The following is a 22,779-nucleotide window of genomic DNA, read 5'->3' on the forward strand; positions in this document are numbered from 1 at the left end:
CGCGTGAATCGTGTCTTATGCCATTGTCAAACTTGTTCAATTTATTCTATAATTTGATCATGAATCGTCGGTTGGTCAATAATTTATTCATTTGGACGTTGGTATAGTTGGAGGCAGATCCAATCTTTTATCGAAAAATTGTTTCTGGTTGGATAAATATGTAAACAAGCAAAACTGCCACATCTGGGGTGAAGACTAACCAGAAGCATTGCAAAAGCAACCAATGCATCTAAAAAAAGTCACTGATTGGTGTGGATTATCGGTGGTAAAAACCGGCCGATATGTTGGAGAGAGTGTGCCAAAATTGGACCTTGCGCGTTTGGCCAACACTATTACAACAAAGTTTTTACCAAAGTTATCTGTACCGTTGTGTTGCTTCTATCTTTAACTAGAAAAAAGTCTTGGAATTATATTCCTTTTGTGGAATTTGGCCTTTCTGTTTCTGTAGAATCATTACATGGCTAATATTACAATTCTACTGACACTAAGAATCTTTCAAGGTGGGGTCTCGAACATACTACAACTGGCTTGTAAGACCACTGCCCTATGCCTTGAGCCGCCAACCCGGGTCAACCTATAGCTTAAAGGAGGGGTAGGGTCTAAACGATGAAAAATATCATCAATTTTGCGAGTTTTTTTCAGAATTGTCGTTCAACAAAAAAATTCAAATGTTTTGCATGATGAAAAGCATCAGTCGAACAACATTTTGTAATTTTTTCGTGGAAAATTATTGAGAAATAAGTCGGTGAAGAGGAATTTTTGAGGACGCTTCTTAAAAATCATGATTTACGGTGTCCACTGTATCTCAGCGCAGACTAATTAGAAGTGAACAAATCAAAACAGCAAAGTTAGAGTAGAAGTTTTTCTAGACCTCTACGTTACTGTTTGATTTTATTTTTTTTTATTTTTGTATGTGTTCAAAGTGAAAACTACGAAATCCGTCATTTTGTAGCTGTAAAACCTTCCCAAAGTAATAAACAACGAAAAGGAAAACGTTGGGGTCTGGTTTTTCATATATAGAAAGTGTGTGCAAATTCGAAAAAAATGGTACAGTAGTTTTTGAATGACGATGGACACTGACTTTAAAAACCTGCTTTCGAGAAAAACGCGTTTAAAGTTTTTTGTCTATAAAATCAATGGAACTATTACTCCAGGGAGCCCGTAGGGTCAAACATTTCCCAAAAATCATATTTTTCTGTTTTATTATAATGAAATATTTCAAGAAAGTTTTGTCAAGCTTTTAAGTCAATTTCACAGAATATTCTTAAAATGTTTGCTATAAGAAAATATAATGAAAAAATAAATGATTTTTCAAGTGTTAGACCCTACCCGCCCCTTGAATTACCGATTTGTAATTCGGAAAAAACATGTATTAGTGTTCGTATCAACTCGTGATGATATGACCAGCTCAACATCTGAAATTTCAGAAACCGCGGGGCTAAACCAGACACCCTATGTGGCTTAATTTTACAAAAAAAGTGTAGGAAGAATACAGTAGAACGCCAAGTTTTAAGAAACCTTAATGAGCGGAAAGAAAATGAAACCAAGCTCGAATTTATCGTCTGTTGGTTTCAGCCTTTTGTGAGACATAACCCTTAACTTAACGCTCTACTGTACAAATTTTTTATGTAGAAACTTACTTCAGAGTCACTGAAGACTATTTGATTGTTTTGCTACATATAATGAACGTTTTGCTTAAATTTTCAGTAAATCTTGTATTAACAAGTTATATAAAATAGAATAGAGTTTCAAGAGTCCGTTGAGAATTTCATTATGTGTCCCACTTTTTTATCCGATCAAGTCCCGCACAGACAATTTATTTTTGAGACGCTATAATAATTTCATTTTCCTCATAAACGAAAACACTCAATAACCATTGGATTCAGTGCAATATGAACTTTTTTTTAATATACCCAAACAAACAAAATTTTGTTTTTTTTAAATGCCGTAAAAACGTGCACTTCTAAACATGAACACAATTGACGTCGAACTTAATTGATTCAGTGTTATCTAGCAAACGTGGAAGTTGAAAATTAATCTCTTTTTACTTTCGCATATAACTCTCTTTAATAAAAAATAACATTGCGATGGTTGCTTCTGGCCTCGGTAGTTTTAGTACAAACATTGTTTAATTAAAATGTTGTCGATTGTATATAGGGTCAGAAAGCTTTTCTGGCCCGAAAATCTTAAGGTTAAAAGCTCTATAATTAGAACATAAAAAGTGATATACCTGCTAAATTTTTCTTAACAATCTAGGCTCATGCATCTGAAACACGATATTTCCAAGGCAAGTTATCAAAATATACTTATAATTAGATTATCTTTATTTGTTACCTATTCGTTATCCTTACTCATACACATAAATAAGATTTTAGTTTGTATTCTAATTATGATTTAAAAATTAAAAGCTTGCTGAAACTTGAAAGCATATAATACTTAATCCGTTTCCATGATCAGAAAAAATCATCAACAAATTTGGTTACCCTCCCGAAAAAATAAACCAGCTGTCGGTCATTCTGATTAGCAAATTCGTTAGGTAGAGTTATACTTCAACCAACGAATAGAAAAGAAGACTCGTGCAATACTCAATTCATCGACCACTGCTGATCGCCAGCTGAAAGCTGGATTTACGAGAACCCGGGATGACATAGTCTAATGATACTATTCTAGTTTTAAGTTAGTCGTTAATTAAGATTAGAAAATACCCTTGGCATCTTAGAGCTTAAGCAGTGTGCCTAAGATTATATTACATTATTGAACAAATAGAAAAGTGCGAAAATCTTACCCACCTTTACACACTATGCTTAAAATGTTTTGAAAATCGTGTCCATTAGTTTGGTCTTTCACGAGATATCGATTTTGTTGTATTACAAATTAAGATTTGATTTCGATGTTCGGTTAAACGAAAATTTACAGTAAACATCAGAATTACCGATTTTACGATAAGTGCAATTTACTTCACTGAAATTATGAGTATCGTTCAGTTACCATTTTAAAGAATTCTGTAAAAGAATAACACAATTTACACGGTAAACCTGCGAAGTTGCCAAGTACGGTAAAACATACCGAATGAATCGTTAAAAATAACTATAAATAGAATGTTGAATTATGTGGTTTGGTTAAGGACAGCAATAGATATAAATTATAAAGTTCCATCCATTCTTGTACCGGATAAATTTTAAAAAGGCGCCCCATAGTAAAGTAAGTCGTATCCACAACGAAAAGATGAGCGCTGCATAGACATATACAGGTAATATTCTTTAATTTATCAGTGTTTCTCAGGTCACCGTAAAATATTTTCTTTACCAAGAGCACGTTTCCGGATATGTGCGGACAACATCGATATCTGTTTAACACAGCGTCTTCAGTTATTTTTGCTATATAAGGCATGCAAAATTTTGAATGATTTAAAAATGTATGTAAAAATTTGAAAAACGAAAATTAATTAAATCATCGGTCTAAAAGACATTTTTTGTGAGCCATATTATCCGTTAGTTTATATGATTGAACTTCTCTAAGTGTTTACATAACATCTAAGGGTTGATACATCCTTGATCAAAATAACGTAGGAATAGGGGAAGATGGGGTAAAACGCTCCCTCGAGGCATAATGCACTTCTTGCTTTTCTCAAAAGTTACCAATTGTTTTCACTGAAATTTTAATGTAACTGAAAGTCCGCCATAACAACAGATTACTATAAAATTTTGGTGGTGATGGCTCAATCATATCTGGAAAATTAAAATAAAAACAATTATGTCTATGTTATAAATAATTCTTGATGTTCGTTCCATAGTAATTTTCTAGGGCGAGGAAGACGATTTTAATTATGTAACCAGTCAACTTCTTTGTCAATCGTTCGGGTTTCTAAAATTAGTTCTATTACAGACGATGTATTCGCAATTTTATAGAAAAATCGTCAAATATATCGTCTCATATTTTTTGGGGGCAAAACGACCCGAATTGTGTGAGGCAAAATGCTCAAGAATTCGTTTACAAAAATTATCCATAAGTTATCAATTTAATTAATAATAGTAAACAATCTTCCACCTGGCAAATATTTCGTCAACGAAAAGTCTAAAGCTTTCTTTAAATAAGAAGAAGAAGTTTTATGAGGGTGCATATTGCCCCGTGGTTTTCATGAGCTTTAATCCGTTGTTTTGATGGATGTTCACCAGTTTTTTAGGCTCATTCTGCCTCTATATTCAGATAAACGTCACTTCGCGTAATTTAAAATGTATATTTTCATGTTTTTACGATCGGGCGTCATGCCCCGCATATGTTTCAATAGACAATTTTTAAGGGTTTTTGTAAAATAAGATATTTAATGTATTTTTCAATGCATTTAGTGAGTATTTGTACGTAATTTTGAGAAATAATGATAACGGAAGATAGTCATGCGTGAAACTCTTCCGTGTTATTCTCTATAGTTAAGATATAGCTACATTTCCTTAGGGGGTGCGATTTAGTTTATTGCAAGTTGGTTTGAAACATCCGATAAAATCGTAAATTGTTAATATAATCATGGGTCGATCTTTTTAGTTACGTTTAAAAGTTTTATAAAGTTCACAGAAAGAAAAGATGAAACTTACACGACATGTAAACCGATAGTACTATGAAATAGACATCAGTTGAAACGAAAATCTGATTTAAAACCATGATTGATGTAAAATTACATTAAAATTCATTTAGTTTTTCATTGAACAAGACTGTATATTTACAAACCGCTTCGTTTTGTAATGTAAATGTTTGTAAATTTCTATTCAATTGTTTTGTAAATTTCCATTCAATTGCCTGCTCCAAATATGTGCATGAAAATAAATGTAAATTTTTTATCTGTGTTATTCTAACAAGTTTTAATGTAGTGAAATCAATTTTTCAAAATAAACAAATTTGAAACTTTGCTAAAGGTTAAAATTAATCATCTATCGTCAGTTTCGATCCGGTGAATCAACAGCCAATGAACTGAAATTCTACATTTTGAATTATGAGTAACGTCTCGTGGTTTAAATGATAGTAGTTGTGTTTTGTTTACCTCACCAAAGTTCACCTGCTCGTTCACTCCTACTATGAAGAGAAGCAGCAACACCGGCGTACATGCAATCCAACAAGTGGGTGTTCGTTCTCTATTTCGCTCAATTTCCTCTCAGCACTTCACGAAAGCATGGACCTGACACACACTTGAAGCAATGAGTCAGAAAAGGGATGTTCAATGGATTATCAGTTGTGACAAACTCGATAAAGTTTTGAACATATTGTCGAAGAGAAAGGGTCACTAATTTATATCGACTTGCATAAACGAATACCATAAATCAACTAAAATATCCTGAAATGAGTTATTTTATCAATAAACCTGGGCTTCTTAACATGAAAATGAGAAACTAGAGATTTCAACAATAACTCCAGGACTAATTAAAAAAGAAATGAAGAAACTATAAATCGGTAATAACAAATAATATACAGTATTGTTCAGCTCGTCACAAGCATTTGATTTTTGAATATGCGCTATTATTGGTAGGGTAACAGAGGTATTTTGGCCCACTTGAGGATTTATTTTATTTTGGTCCACTTTGTAAAAATATCCACCAAATGTTGTAATATCATCGAAAAACCCTTCCGCAATAGGTAATTTAATGTGATTAGCTTCAAATTGATGCAACATGGGTTACTTAACATCGGTTAAATCCATAAAGTTTGTGAGTGGGCCAAAATATCTTCGTTATCCTACTTGAAGAATTAAATATTGTTATTTCAATCTGGGTATGAATTAACAATGTTTTTTTTATTGGTCTGATGCCATCAAAGTGCTTTATTTGAAATTATAAAAAAAATATTGCCACAACAAAACTCAAGATTGAATAGTCTAAATGCAAGCAAAAATCAACAAAAAACAGTCGTATGTAGAGCAAAACATTTAATGTTTAAATCTAGTATACTATTTTTTCTGCTCTTACAATTTCGTGATTCGTTCAGATCGGAACACTATAGATTTCAAATGATAGCCGTTTGCAGTACGCTGATTTTATCCATAAGCATGTGGCAAATAAAGCTTTGAACTCGATTATCTCGAAATATCATTTTTGGATAAACACTGTAACCAACCAATTTCCAATTATTTTTATTTGTTCGTATTCAAAAACTCGTGTATTTGAACCATTTTATTTTTCATCAAGAAGATTTCAATTGTTGGAAATGGTTTTTTGTTAAGAATATTTAACCTTTCAAGCTTTCGTCAATAGGAATTCTTTATGGAAAATGAAATGTTTTTGGAATCCAAAAATACACAATAATACGTTTTCTTTAAATGATTTTCTTTCTTATTTAATATCAGCTCTGCGATTCGCCTTGAAAAATGTTCACCGTAAGTTTGTGCATTGAAAAACGCGCTTCAGAGAAAGGACTAACAGTTGCATAATTTTCAATATTTTTTATGATTCAACTTTTTGTCGATAAAACTATATTCTTAGTGCCTATAGTATTTTGCACTACATTCGTAGTGTCTATAGTATTCATAGTATTTTACAGATGCTATAACAAAAACATTTCAAAATTACATGTCAGGTTATAAGGGTTCAATTCTTCTTCCAACAACGACACCAAAAAAATAGATTCATGGATGGTTAAGTCTTACAACTGCGAATTTTAAGGTTCAGCCTTCTATCTTGAAATTCAAATATAGAAACTTTTAATACTTTATTGTCAATACAATGATGTAGTCTTCACAACAATTCATCTAACAAAAGCGAAAAAACTGGTTTTGTTTATTTCACCAAAGTTTATTTTCTCATTATTGTAAATTGTATTGTAATACGAGACTTCGTTACCACTTTGTGTTCAGATGCTAAAGCTATGTTGTTTTAATCTTCGCAAAGAGTATAATATGAACATCTCCAGCGGAACGGAGAATGTGAATGAGTAACAAAACAGAAAACTTCAGCCAAACACTCTCCAACGGAAAATTGTCTGTTCCGTTCATTCAGTCAATTTACGTTCGTCGTTTAAGTCGGTTCGTTTTCTGTACAGCCAAAAGTACGTGGATACGTCCATGCCTCAGTTTTGTGCTTCACACTGTTGGACGAGGCCAAGTCGCTTTGTTGTTTCGGTTACTTTACTGCAGATCCTCGATAGGCTTTTCTGCTCTGGTAAAGATAGACCAGTGCCGTTTTACTGGTAGTTGTCTGCATACAGCTCGTGTGAAATCGCGATTTACTTATTGGGCTCTCGCTGATGAGTTGCACTTAAGTGGTTATCAGTCACACTCGCTAACGGTAGTTCCCGACTCGCCTGCTCTTCTACGGCTGCTCCATTGTTCCACGAATCTAGAACTCGTTACATGGAAGCTAAGCCTTCTATGTGCAGAATTGTTCCTAGAGTTTACATAATTAATCTGATTGTGTGCCAGTGTTTGTGCTGATTGCGTTTTGTCTTTTCTCATGTATTATTCTTGGGAAGTGTTTCATGTGGTGGTCAGATGAATCAACAAGAAAGGTAACATGAATTAAGTCACCTTTGTTTAGCGCGTGTATCACAACCAGTACCAGCACTACAGCAGCAGTCGCTTACTCGAAGTTGGTACTGGCGATTGGGAAATAACAGCACAGGAAACGGCCTATACCTCTGTGTGTGTGAGTGTGTAGGGGTAACTTTTCGCCAAAAGAGCACTTGAAAAAGTGCACCGCCAAAGATGTGTGATGTACGACTCAGTACTGTGCAAGAAAGCTGATCATTGATTAAGGTTGAATGTGCCGTGCGTTTTCATACGAAATGTGTAGCATTCGGTGATCTACTTTAATGGTTTCTTGCTGAAGTGTTGGCGCGACGGAGCAGGGAAAGCGTGATTCACATCAGGAAAGAAGGTTAAGCTGAGTGAAACCAAGAAGAGGACGACAAAGGTCATTGAGCGTAAATATTTTTATACGTTTCTCGCTCTACGTGCAGTGTAAAAAAGCGAGTCGCGACAACCTAGGGTTATTCTTATTTTTTGCGAGGCTTCTCTTCGTAGCAGATTCGAGAGATATCGGCACAAACGGTGTCAGAGTTTGATAGGTACATACTGATGGAATAACAACTATGACATGGGATCCTGTTCGAGACGACATTTTTTGTTGTCAACATGCTTTCTGCAACTGGTAAGTACACATTTTTCTGATAACTCACTCAATTTAATTTAAAAAAATCATTGAATTTATTTATAAGATAAATTTAATACTGTAATACGATTATTTCTTTATATCTGAATATAAATATTTAAATAGGGCTTCACACCTCAAATCGACGTAAACATTTCAAAAGAACCTAAAATTCATCGACAGATTCTCTTTATTTACTTTCTCTTTCGACTATATCTGCGTTATTATACAAATATTCGCTACACATCTGGTACTGTTAGAAAAGCTGGAATATTATCTTTCATTCTACACGAATATTTTGTAAATTAATGTGAAACTTAGGGAGTTATTAACCGAAGCGAAAGTAAACAAAGAGAAACTCTCATTGGTTGTATGACATTATGAAATGTTCACGTCGAAATGGGAAAAATGAATTACCACAAACAAAAAGTTGGATGTGATAGTCAATATTGACTCTCTGGTATACTGCCCATACTCGCATATCAGTCCCATATCGATTTTCGCCAATTTTGAGATAGCTTGAGGAATGAATTCCATCCTCAATATACTATCAGAAATTGCAATAAAACTTGAGGATATGTTCATCAAAATGTGAAAAAATATCAACTCATGTTCGTTCTATATGCAAAGCATATAATAATTTCATTTGTTGCAATATTGGAATAGCAAAGGTGTATTACCGATATTTCATGTAATAATACCATGACTTAGCATTAGGTAGCACAATAAATCAAAAAATAAATTTTTGAAAAAAAAATTTTGATCTTTTTTTTCTCGATATGCCGATTTCCATATGGGACTGATATGCAAGTATGGGCAGTATAGAATCGAAATAGTTGAGTGAATATATCGTGCATGAACCAAAAAAGAGTAATAATGAAATTGTTAAGTCGACTGATATTCACAAAGCCTTCCTGGATTAATTTCCCATTCATTAGAGGCCACAAAGTTACAATTCAGTGACCACCGTTTAGATCTCTATAACCGTTGAAATGTCTAAACATATAACAAGGTTATTGTACCCTTAATCATTCCAACTGTATCATTCATCTTATGTATTAAAATCATTAGTTAGAGTGAAATCTGTTATCTCTGTACGATACATTGACTATAAGCAGACTCTGTCAGCTTGGAAACGAAATCAATCTTCGGCTCAGCAACGCCATCGCACGGCATCACATTCAACATATCATGTCAATTGTATGGGTGCGCAGTGCTGCTATTTTAGCGCGCACGAATTTGACATTTCTCTCCCCAACTTCTATATACACGCAGAGAGATGGAGCATGTTTAAAATAACAAAACAGTTAGTAGAATTTTTAATATGATTTATGTTCATTTCAAGCTAGAATATAATTGTTTTGAACCAATTTCTCTCCTAAATATAAAAAATGTTCACTGCTTGATTTGGATCTAAACTTTGGTTTAACTAAACGAAAAATTTATTTGCTCCCGATGAAAGTTGAATGAATTATCGAAATATCCGTGTTGACTCAATCCTGCTGTATCTTTATTTCAAGAAACAAATAGGTTCAATATAATTGTGTACTGATAGAACTAAGTTTACTGTTCAAATGAACCATAACAGTCTTATTTCTAATAAACGGATAAAGTTTTTTACAAGATTTATAAGTAACGTTTATCCGCTTCTTTTATTTCCTAGGAGATTTTCAATAATTCAAGCGTATGTATCGATAATTGGGAATATTTTGAAAATTGCAAAACATTACATAACACATTTTCTTTGCAAAAAATCTTTCATGCAGGATCTCTATTTTGACTGATGGAGCACCGAATCGTTGGATGCTATAAGAATTAAAAAATCAAGGCTTGATTGTGGTATGTAAATTAATCGATCGTCTAGCGATAAAACGGCTAAAAGCCTTGAAAAAATGCAAAATTAAAAAAAAATATGTTAGGAAATGGAAAACAAACGAAAGTTGTATCCAATACTACTTTGTAAATTAGTTTGAAAGAAATCATTTTATTCTTAAAATCAAACAAAAATGTATGGTTTCAATAATCAAAAGCGTTAGTTGAAATAACTAATTTCAAGGAAATTTATTTCAACTAATAAGTTTTGTGAATTTTAAGCGTTACAATTATTGACTTTAGCTAGAGTTCGTTTCATTTAAATTTTTTTTAAATTGAATTTACCGTGAAATTGTTTGTCAAGAGATTGACAGATACGCACAAGTAAAATATTTGTTATTTTACTATTGATTGAAACAAACTAATAAACGATCATGTTTTGTAGTTTCAAGTAGCAATATTTACAATATCAAACCAGATTTTCTTTTGTCACTATTTCAACAAAAATATTCGTTGGGTGAAACCCAAATTTGATTATTTTTACTATTTTTTTCTCTGCGTGTACGAGATTCGATGCGGACTCGCCTGAGGGCGCCATGCTCGTAAAAAAAGATGTTGCCAATGATTTGTTCGGGAAATGTGAGAGCTGGATATCTTGTTAATATGATGTCTTTGCTTTAAATTATGAGACGAAAATCAGCTTCGCATTTTCGTCGCAACATAGCAAAAATGACGAATGAAATCTTTCCCTACTACATATACTTTCAGAAATTGCAGAAATTATTGTAGGTTTTTTCAGCAAAGTGTGAAAAAAATATCAACTCTTTTCGTTTAGTGCAAATTATTTTATTTGATGAAATAACTCATCTGACAAACAATAGTCTCAATCAAAAGCACGAGATACAAACGGTCAATTTATAACAAAGAAACAATTGATAATTTCTGTACAAGCTTATGCGATGGTTAACCAAAATCGAAAAGATGCTTAACTTTGGAAAATTCTCGAATGTATGCTGTTATTTGTTTGTGGATTTCGAATGTAGTCCAATAGAATCTAGGTTTAAGTATACTAGTCGAGCGCAGGAATTTTCTGTCCAATTTTCCGCAAGGCTAGCCATAATGAACGGTTTGCTGGCAGTATTGATTCGTGACATGCTGATTTTCGTAGGTGATTAACTATCAACACGACCACCTTTCCACGTGCTTGAAGGTTACATAAGAGGGCAACACAATCAGAAAACCGAAAAAAAATCTTCCACCGTCCTCTCGTCGAAGACAATCACTCTATATTTAGAAATGCCTTTTAGAAAAAAATTTATGTACTCAACCTCAAACGCTCAGGTCGCGCTATCATTTGCATTTCTGGAACCAAATCCTAAAACTGAATTGAGAATCTGGATGCTGGTTTTCCTGGAATCTGAACTAAATCTCAGATTAATAATTTAGTTTCAGAATTCAGTTTCTTGTTCCACATTACAGCTTTAGAAATTAAATCTTTGACTATGGAATCCAGATTCTGGTTTTTGGAATTGTTTTCTTGGCTAGATTTTGGACATTACTTTATATTCCTAATGTAAATCCAGAATTCTGACTTCGGATTTCAACTTCAGAATTTTGTTACAAAATCAGGATATGAATTTTAGATCTGGATCTTAGAACTAAATGTTAGATCTGAACCTGAATTTATGAACTGACTTCCAAAGTTTAGTTCTTGAATTCAGTTTCATAATATAATTCCTAAATTCAGTTTCAGAATTCATTTCCAGATTTGAGAATGCAAATTCTGGAATCAAATTTGAAACTTAGATTCTGGAATTAGATTTTGTAATTGAATTCAGTTCCTTTATTTAGGTTAGGAATTCAGGTTCAGAATTCAGTTCTAGAACTGAAAATGAGTTCAGTTTCATAATTCTAGAACTAAATTCATGAGCTGGATTTTTGATCTGGATTTCTAACCTGAATTTTGCAACTGAATCCTGTACCTGTCCTAGATTTCGGAATTAGTTTTTGAATCCAGCACCAGAATTCAGCCCTGGTCCAGAATTGTGGTTCTGATAAATAAATGATGGCAAATAGTACTCAACAGTTGTAAACGTCGGATGAATACCGAAGAACGGTTCTTTTTAGAACCATTTAAATATTCGCAAAGGATTATGCAAAGTTTTCCTCAACTGATTATATAAATCCACAAATAAAACTACTACAACTTTGTTTCTAGTATTTTATAAATCTCATTGGTTCCGTGTTATTTAATTGTATTGTAGAATATGTTTGTCGTCAAAGAGTTGAGCTTTAGTATAAAAGCACCGTTACATTTCTGGAAGCGAAGCAGTGAAAGTGGCAAAATTCACACAATCAACTAATACGAGCGATGATCGATATTCGGTGAAGTGTGAAAGAAGAATGTCACTTTTATTCGTATTCATGTCCCCCAGTTATGTCTGTGTGTTTTCGACTGTGTCGGATTAGGTACGAAAGTGAACTGCGACATTAGTTTTTAGATCTTGGTATATGTACTTGTTTTCCCTGATTTCATGGTAAAATTTAATCTTATTATGTTTGCCTCAGATTTTGCCCAGGTCCTTACTTTAAGTCCTTGCTATGTTTTTCTTTATTCTAACTTTTTTTTACGTAAAATAAGAGTTGTTTTCCATCAAAGGTAATTATTGGAAAATAATAAGAAATATTATGAAGCGAATGTAGTTTTCCGTTCGAAACATTAACTTTGAGATATTCTGCTTGTTCGAAATGTAAACTTGATAAACACTTATTTTAGTGAAACAAGATTAAGATACTTTCAAATGAAATCATCGCGATTCTGAGTGATGTTGAATCGGCACTTTAGTATAGGATCTGTGATGAATTTAGTTCGAATGATTGACGGTCGAATCTAGTAATCGCAAAAGCATTCTCAGGATACTACATTCCGATGCGGAACTTGACCTTCTGTTTCAACCGACTTTGCAACCGACTCGTAAGTGTTGAGGACTAATGGATAGCCAGAACCACAATCCAACGGACACTAAGAACCATTTCCCCAAGTCAGGACATTCGACACCTGGCCTGTTTGACCAGCGCCTTATACTCTGAAATCGAAGAACTTAGCTTTGCAAATGATGTTTACTTCTTTTGGGTACCGAAACATTTTCAAAAGTCAAATCAAATTATGTTTTCTAAACAAAATATGATAAAGTATTGTTAAAGTAGAAGAGATTCCATGTTTAAACGTGTAACTAAATTGAGTTATCGCGAAGCAACACGATTTTTAAGACGAGATGTTGATCGTGCGATGCTCACTTCAAAAGTGAGTTACAGAAATAGCATGGCCATAGTGAAAATGAGTCACACGAATAGTACTCAAGATATTCTCATTGGAAAATAAATTGAATTAGGAATATATTTTCCTATAAGTATCGTAAAACTTTGCTGCATTAAGTTGCATATTTCGCTTCGGCACAAGGTTTCCTAGGTAAAAAAAGGGAAAATGATGTATAACTTTTCCAGATAAGAACAAACCTATACATTATCTTCTACAAAATTATGGGATTTTATATTTTCTACAATTATTCCGAACAAAGTATGCATAAAAAAATAACTCGAAGCAAGTTATGATTAGAAAACTAGTTTTAACGGGGTTGCCATAATTCAATAACCAAAACTAACTTTGAAAAGGTCTAAAAAATAGTTCCATCGAGTTCCACTTTGATTTTTTTTATTGTATTGGGTATATCTTTTCCTATAATTTTTGTAAAAATCAGCTCCATAACGTTGCATATTTCGCTTCGGTGCAAGGTTTTATTTGAGGTAGAAAAAGGTAAAATGTTGTATAACTTTGCCATGAAAGAACAAACCTATGCACAACCTTCAACAAAAATTTGGGATTTTTTATTTTCTACAATTATTCCAACGAAAAAATGCATAACAAAATAACTCGAAACAAGTTATGAATAAAAAACTGATTTTAAAAGGGGTGCCATAAAAACGCTTTGTATATCCGAAACGGTGCGACCTAGACTTTTGGTCTTTTTGGCAAAGTAAATTATTTTCAATAGTTCTAAAACTTTGTAAAAGAAAAAAAATTTCTATCTCTTCAGAAAAAAAAGTTATGGTTGTATTTTTTGTCAAAGTAGGCCATGAGCAATTAGAGATAGAATCATGTCACGCGGTATATATTTGTGAATAATTTCTTGAAAGCAACTGTATGCATTAAAAGAACGATTTTTCAGCTACTGACTTATGTCGTTTTTACCTTTTTTTATATATATAAAAAATAGGTATAGAATTGACTCAAACTTTCGAAAAAATTTCCGAGGCCCGGAGGGCCGAATGTCATATACCAATCGACTCAGCTCGACGAACTGAGCAAATGTCTGTCTGTGTGTGTATGTGTGTGTGTCTGTATGTGTGTTGTCAACTAAGAGGTCGAGATCTCAGAGATGGCTGGACCGATTTTGATCAAACTAGTCGCAAATGAAAGGTCTCCCCGTCACCCAGAACGCTATTGAATAGTTTTGAGATAGGATGATTACTTTTTGAGTTATACGGAGTTTTATGTCAAAATTTTCAGTTTTTTGACAGTATCTGTCACAATTGACCTTGAAAACAGAATATGTTTTTAGACTTAGATTCCGCACGGTAATAGCTATCCAACAAGCCATAGTTTGTTAAAATCCGTCCATTTTTAACGGAGATGTCAATATTTTTGTGAAAACGACTTTTTCCCTCATTCCAGCAGTAGAAGTTTTGAGCACTGTATGACAAAGAAATGCTTGGGAGCAACGGAAAACACGATTTTTATACTGTGACATACAATTGTTTCTAAGTGCCCAAAAGACTGTGTACAGCATCCTTTTTCATGAAAATTTCCCTTGGACCGATTTTAGCACGGTTCGTTTTTGGCAACATAATCGTTCGAATATGGCATTTATAAACCAGATGATATCAGCATTTTCGAGTTGAAAGTAATTCCATAATTATATTGATTTAAACTACTTACAGCAATTAAAGCTGGAAGAACATAACTTCCATATACCATACGACTCAGTTCGTCGAGATCAGCAAATGCGTGTGTGACAAATAATTTCACTCAATTTTTTCGGAGATGGCTAAACCGTTTTCTACAAACTCAGATTCATATGAAAACTAGTATACTTCCAAATTTGGATCCGACTTCTGATTTCGGAACCACAGGATGACATGTGAAATGAAATTAAAATAATGCAATTCATTTTTCTCGTAGATGGCTGAACCGATCTAAGATTCAAATGAAATCTAAGAATCATCTATGATTCAAATGAGAGGTCTTAAAATCCTATAAAAATTAGTCAGATCCGATTTCTGGTTTAGGAGATACAGGGTGATTAGTATAAAAATGTCCATTTCACATAAATTAATCAGGTTTATCGGGTTTGCAAATTTGGATAGTCGATTACCAAATAAATTTATTTCAGTTTAAGCGGTATTCTTTTTTGGATTCGGAATGTACCCCAAATTTTAATTCGCACTACAATTTCTCAAAAATGTCTACACACTCCTCAGGTGAATTTATCTGATTTCGGCTACACCGATCTTAGAACTCCGGATGCAGTTTCGAATCGTTTCTCAAAGTTTAATCATTTTTTCAAAAAGGCCAAATCGAACTTCAAAAACAAAAATTACAGGACTTAAGGTCCTGTAATACACCATACAAAATTTATGAATTTTATCCGATTCTGGAATTACAGATGATGAGTTATTAAAATTCATACCGATATAGAAGATGTAAATTGTTTGGTGTTATAATTTATGGCCATTCGAATCATTTAGGGGCTATGTTAGTTCCTGAATACCGGCTCTGGAAGTACCATAAATAATGAATAAAAACTCTAAAGTGGAACTTACTTCGACATCTCATGGAATGTTCAATCAAATGTCACACGTTAAGATTGAAATTCGATACGATTTGCAGATTCGAAATTACAGGGTAATGAGTGATTGAAATCTCAATTTGCCGTTTGAAACGACGATAATTAAAATAATGTCATGAGAACTAAAACACCTAAGAATATCCATGCAAAAAAACACATGCGGATTGATAAAAAAAGGTATCATCTCACTGCTAGGTGGATTAATCACGTTTTATTGATTCGAACCACTGTGAATTGTTTTGAAGAACAGTGCTACTAAATGAATTTTTTTCAAACTTACGGAAAATATGCTCTAGCGGTAGCGACTAGTAAAAAATGGTTTAAACGATCTAAAAGTACGGATTTCAGTGAGAAAAACAAAGAACGCACAGGATTGTTGAACGAAGACAATACCCAAACTCAGAAACCAATGGCGAAGAGTTTAAACGTTTGGCGAAGCCACTACGATTGATCAACTACGCGTCATGGAAAAAAATCAGAAGGTGGAAAAATAAGTTACTCATAAGCTGAATGTAAGACAACAGGAAAAGCGAAAAACGGTGAGCGGAATTCTTCTTTCTCGGCTTAAAAGGAGGTGTTTTCTGTACCGGATCGCAACGAGATTTATGAAATGGATTTATTTTGAGAATCCAAAGCACTGAAAAGCGTAGATCGCCATCAGCTGTAAAACCTAATCGTTTCGGAAATGTTGTGCATTTGGTGGTATCGAAAATGCGAGCTTCTCATATCAGGAAAATCTTTAAATACTAACCATTACCGATAATAATTGATGAAATTAATTCATGCATTGCTTGGAAAACGACATGCTCAACAATACATGAAGGAGTCATTTTGTAGCAGAAAAACGATTTCGCACACACAGCGAAAACTGTAAAAACCATCATTTCTGAACTAAGGTATGATCTTTAACTCTACGCGTTATACCCGCTAAACTGTGCCCTTTCCGACTATCATTTGTTTTCATCGATGTCTAACGTACTTGCTAAGCAGTTATGAAGACGTGGAAAAATGGCTTCACGACTAGATCGCTTCAAATGAGGAACAGTTCTTTCGAATGTTACTACTTTGTTCAAAGTATCTTGAACCTGTTACTTTCATTCGAGAAATCTTGCACACCAACGCGCAGAAAACAATATAGAGTAACAGAGGTACTTTGGCCCACTTTAAGTTTGTTTCTATTTTGGCCCTCTTTGTAAAAATATCCACCAAATGTTGTAATATCTGTGAAAACCCCTTCCGTCAGGCGCGGCAACTATGGGGGGGCAAAGCTCTATAAACAGTTTTAATTGAACACTGATTTTGAAACAAAAATTTTCACGATTTGGAAGCGTTGTTCTGGAGTTAACCTATTCATGATGATTTGGTAACCAATACCGAGTAGAGACCTCACTTTACACTGTCATAACAACTTTCAGACAATAGAGTAATCCCTGTAGAAACTAAACAAACCTCCTAAAACAACACCCTTTATAAGGGAAGAGAATTTATATGGAAATAGAGTTTTAATCATTCAAAAACCAACCGAGAAATTATCCTTTTTTGGGTCCAATTAGGCTTACTAAAATGAAATTTAGATCATCGGACAACCCCACGTAATGGGAATTTATCATTTCCTACACCTGCTCTGTAGAGTGTTTCTTCTACAACCCATCAAACATAAACACAGAGTGTAGAATATGCAAATGATAAAAATATCCGCGTAGCAAATTGACGTCCTTACCAGCAGACGTAGTAGTAATCGAGTACCACTAGTATTGTGTGCCCTCGCACTTCTCTGAGAACTCCGTACCAATCACCCTGATTGTTGTGATGACTAACAATACACGTTCAGTTTCACACATCCTATCTGACGGCGGCCAAAGTGAAACCCCCAATGGTTTGAAGTGGTCCTATCTGTCACTTGCAGGAAGCTATCAACATTTCAATCAACTTGGATGGATCCGCTGTATTCTGCAGTAATTGTTACAAGAAACATTAAGCAACCGATGTCAGCGGGGTGTAAATAATACGTCCTACATGAACCATCTGTCAGGACGAACAATGGTGTATAAGCGAAATAAATGTTTTGTTGAGCTGACTGACATACGGATCTAGCCTCCCGGTATCATACATAATTCGAACTGTACCAACTGACGAGACCTTTCCGGAACACTTTTCTTATCCGGTTTCGGTTGTTGTCCAACTTTTCTTTCCCGGGAGGCATTCTAACTTTTCATTATAAATAATTCTACTCTGATTAGGTACTGAGTTATCGTTTTCAAATTCACGAAAACTGGCGGGTGGAACAGTATTCTGTATATTTAGGTTCCGCATATAAAAGTTTCGCTTGAAAAAGAGCATTCAGATTCGTACCAGGTCGGGATTTCGTCAACAGTCGGTAAATTTCATGCTTTACCGGAAAAGCGATTGATATTGATTTTTTTGTTTGGCTTACCATATAACCGAGTTTATCTAATCACTTCTAGTGGATGGCACAAAAAGGGTGAAAGTAGATAAACTTTATGGAATTATATATGTCATTAGCGTTACACGCCTAAATCGGTATTGCTAAACCAATATATATCTAGTTTTGTACATTTGTTGGTCGAAAGTAATGAGTAAATGAACGGAAATGATGCGATAAAATATCTATAAAAAAACTAGTTTTTTTAAATCATATTTAAAAACTTCCTTTCCCTCCGAATGGAAACCAATTGAGTATCTGGCATGACTCAGCGTAGATCTTCATTTCCTTAGGATTATTAAGAATCCATTCAACTTTTTCTCGACCACTTTATTTAACTACATCAACCGATCATTGTCTACAAAGTGTACATATAAAGATATGCATGTAGATTGATATGTTTACTGGGCTGATTTTATTTTGTTGGTTTTCAAATAACACGAAATACACTCAGAAAAAGATATCTCCAGTGCTATCATTCAATTTCAGTAAGTATAGCTACATAGGTACTGGACAGATGCCAACTGCTAAAGATATGTCCAACAAAGTGAAAATGGCAATACTTTAAATGCTGATGGAGCACTTTTCATTTCGATTGAACTCCAACAAAGTTTCTCGGTATTTTTTCGATTGAATGAAATCGTCGTCCGTTGCGAGGCCTGCAAGCAATGAAACAAATGCCGAGGCAAAAGAGAAGCCTGAAAAAAGCCAAAGCCAAGTCAAACAAAACAGAAAGAAAGATAGGTATTTATTTACATCCTGCCAATGTCTAGTTGGCCGTTTTTCTCTGACTCGGCGGTTACTTCTGTGAGGCGGCCGAGAGCTACATCGAGGTTATGATTCTATCAACTGCCTTTCTCGCCGTTTATTTATATTTTCACATTAGCATTTTACTCTTCGACTCTCGGGATATTGTTTTCTTTCCTGCAATTTTTCAAGACTTTTTCGCTTTATTCCCATGTTCGTTGCTCTTGATCGAGCAAGCGTAACGTCCTGCTTCTCCGTTTCTGTCTCATTGCTCAAGTCGGTAGGCTCGGAGAATTTTTAACTACTGCAGTAAAAATCCTCTACCTCGCATCATTCTGTTTTTTTTCTATATAACTTCTTAAGATAGCGAGACAAAGAATGCTGAAAAACTTTGCGAATGCCTATCTCGATGGATACTTCCGTGACGGAACACATATGAGGTCATACCGTCATAACATATTTCATTGCCGTAAACATCTTCTGAGTCGCATTGTACGGTGCATGTGAAAAATTTGCGGAAATTGCACATGAATCCTCATTAACCGGAATTGGCTGTGTGAAAATAGTTGTGCTCATAAACAGGTTAACATCAGTAGACGAATTACGAATGTGATTTGGAAGTTTCAAATTTATTCGAATTGTATAAACTGAACGATTTATCGTACTTTATTTCCGGTAAGGTTATTTTATTATTTAGCTGAATTTTATGTATGTCTTTCTCTTACTGTATTTCTTTATATAATTGAGATATAGTTGTTGAAAAAACCATCTTTTAATCGTTCCAACTTATTTCAAAATGCTCCTACTGGGTCATTGTTCAAGTTCTTGAGATATTGTTTAAATGACGTAAGCTACAATCCGTTCTATTTGTCTAACATAAGTTCTTCGAGTATGCAAAATGTCTGTGTGGTTTGTAAAATTGTTTGCACTCTTTTTTCTCGGAGATGGCTGAACCCATTTTCACAAACCCATTAGATACAAATGAAGGGACTTGTAGTCCCATACAAAATTCTAGAATTTTATTTGAATATGACTTCCGATTCCGGAATTACAGGGTGATTTGTACCCAAAAATGAAAGTATGTGCACTAACTATCCTCAAAGATAGCGGGATCGATTTTTACAAACTTAAATTCAAATGAAAGGTCTTATGATCAGATACCAAATTCATGGATTTCATCTGGATTCGACCTTCGGTTCTGGAATTACTGGGTGAAGTGTGTTAAAACGTTTTATACCGTTACTTGAAGCGGCGAAACGAAAAAGGGAGAAATATTTTTAATTAGGCTCAAAACTGCTTCAATTTGAAGCCTATATTTGCCTATTTTGGACTTACGAACCAACGTCAGTTATGCCGCTCCTCGGAAGGAAATGTCGAAATTTCTGTCGATATTTTCTACACACTGCTGTACGACATAATAAATGAAGATGTCCCATTGAAGAAAATTAGGCGACAAATTAATTCAAAGTATGCTGTTTGGTATAACGAGAATATTAGAAACCTAAGAAATCGAAAACAAAAAGCTCATAAAAAGTACAAAAGAGAAAATAATAGTGACAATTTATCGAATTACATACTCATCTGTGACCAACTAAGTTTAGCAATTGATACTGCATTCAAAGAGTATAACTCAAGAACTGAACAGGAAATAAAGTCTTGCCCAAAAAAATTCTTTAGTTATGTTAGAAACAAATTGAAATCAGAAAACTTTCCGTCAAGAATGTATCTACAAGAAAACATTGGTAAAAACTCACAAGAAATTTGTAATCTTTTCGCTAATTTTTTTCAACAAATCTACACGAAGTTTTCTGAAGACGATCGTAAATATTTTAATTTCTTTCCAGAGTTTACTGAAGATATTAATGTAAATCAAATCTAAGTGCTAGACATGATAGATGCTCTAAACAAATTGGATGTCTCTAAAAGTGCCGGACCAGGTCTTCTTAAAGGTTGGAATCTTATCTAACAAATCGTCAATAAATTGTAAAATTTAAGGGTAAAAAGTCGAGCCCCATTCACATCAGTTCCGGTGTCTCCCAGGGATCTCATTTAGGTCCTCTTTTATTTATCTTGTTTGTTAACGACATTTCCTTTGTTTAAAAAAAATAAAAATTCTAATATACGCAGACGATATAAAACTATTTTTAGAAATAGAGAAAAGTGAGGTAGTCAAGGTTTATCAAGAAGAAATTCTTTCTTTTTATACATGGTGTAACAAAAGTCTTCTTCAACTAAATGTGAAAAAATGCAGTAGAATAACATTCAGTAAAAAACGAAATACACGTGACTTGATACTTACTCTTGGAAGTCAAACAGTTCAAAAATGCGAAAGAATTAGGGACTTAGGAAAAATACTAGACTCTAAAATGACTTTTGTTGACCATTGTAATACAATCATAAACAGAGCAAATAACATGCTAGGATTCATAAAACGATTTTGTTACTGTTTTCACGATCCGTATACAATTAAAACATTATACATTGCCTATGTTCGGTCAGTACTAGAATACTGTAGCTTAGTTTGGTCACATTACTTAATCACATGGGAAGATCGAATTGAATCAGTTAAAAACAATTTTTGTTATTTGCACTTCGTAAATTAGGTTGGAAAAGACTTCCTCTTCCGTCCTATAAAGCCCGCTGTATGCTGATCAGTATTCAAACAATAAAAGAACGCAGAGAATTTTCAATGATCTCATTTGTAAATGACATTGTCTCGAATCGCATAGATTCCAGTCAACTCCTGTCCAAACTAAATTTTTACATACCATCTCGGCCTTTAAGAAATCGAGGTCGTCAAATGGTGAGATAACTAAGTCCTCACAAGTTCCTATCTCATGCCTCCCCGAGCGCCTATGATGACATTTGGTCAATAGAACGGCGTCGACTGGGTGCTATCGCCTTCTGCGTTAGTAGCAGAATGAGAGGGTGCGAAATGACTTATAAGTTAAAGCCGATCCTAAAGTATGTATAATAGTATATTAAAACATATAATTCTGTTGTTTATTGCATCGTGTATTATTATTATTATTATTATTATTATTATTATTATTATTATTATTATTAGAAGAGCATAACTTACATTACGACATTAACTGTTATATTGTATCATAGCATATTATATACTATCGTCTTACATTATTTTATGTTATTATATATGTTGTATATTATTATACTGCATTGCATTATATCATATTATATATTATTATATTATATTATGTTATATTGTAGTATATTGTATTATATTATATTATATTATATTATAGGGTTTATTATGAGTACTATGTACCACTGCGCAACATATAAATTTGTTTTCTTTATAAGTCATCACTTTTAAAATAATCTTTTAACTAAATATCAAGGTCGTCACAAGGTGAGCTTGGTCCTCACAGGTTCCTGTCTCATGCCTACACGTGTGTCTTTGGTGACAATTGGTCAATGGAATAAATGGTCAATAAATTCAAGCCCATTATATATCACAGCATATCGCAACATATCTTTTTTTTCATTCTATTATTTATTATATATTTGATTGTACTATATTTTATTGTTTTTCATTATTATTGTCATTATTATATTTATTGTTATTAGTATTAATTTGTGATCAATAATAATACCATGTATTATTTTTATAGTTGAGGATATTATTATTATTATTATTATTATTATTATTATTAGAAGAGAAATATTTTACTTCCTGCAATATTGCGAAGATAGAAGAGCATAACTGACACTCTACATTAAC

General features: G+C 33.6%; 1 protein-coding gene across 4 annotated transcripts in view; it reads left to right on the forward strand.

Moving 5' to 3' along the window:
• Positions 1 to 6,992: 6,992 nt before the first annotated feature.
• The window catches only part of LOC131437529 (sodium/potassium-transporting ATPase subunit beta-1-interacting protein), a 135,789-nt gene continuing 120,002 nt past the window's right edge, over positions 6,993 to 22,779 (forward strand). For 3 of the 4 annotated variants that reach the window (XM_058606935.1, XM_058606936.1, XM_058606933.1), the window contains exon 1: positions 6,993 to 8,126. In XM_058606935.1, the coding sequence (XP_058462918.1) occupies positions 8,073 to 8,126 (54 nt within the window). In that variant the 5' untranslated portion in view covers positions 6,993 to 8,072. Of the gene's footprint in view, positions 8,127 to 20,877; positions 20,984 to 22,779 lie in introns of those variants that run through there. The other variant, XM_058606934.1, reaches the window with a different exon arrangement.

This window comes from Malaya genurostris, chromosome 3, assembly GCF_030247185.1.
Source record: "Malaya genurostris strain Urasoe2022 chromosome 3, Malgen_1.1, whole genome shotgun sequence".
In the NCBI taxonomy this organism is placed as follows: domain Eukaryota; kingdom Metazoa; phylum Arthropoda; class Insecta; order Diptera; family Culicidae; genus Malaya; species Malaya genurostris.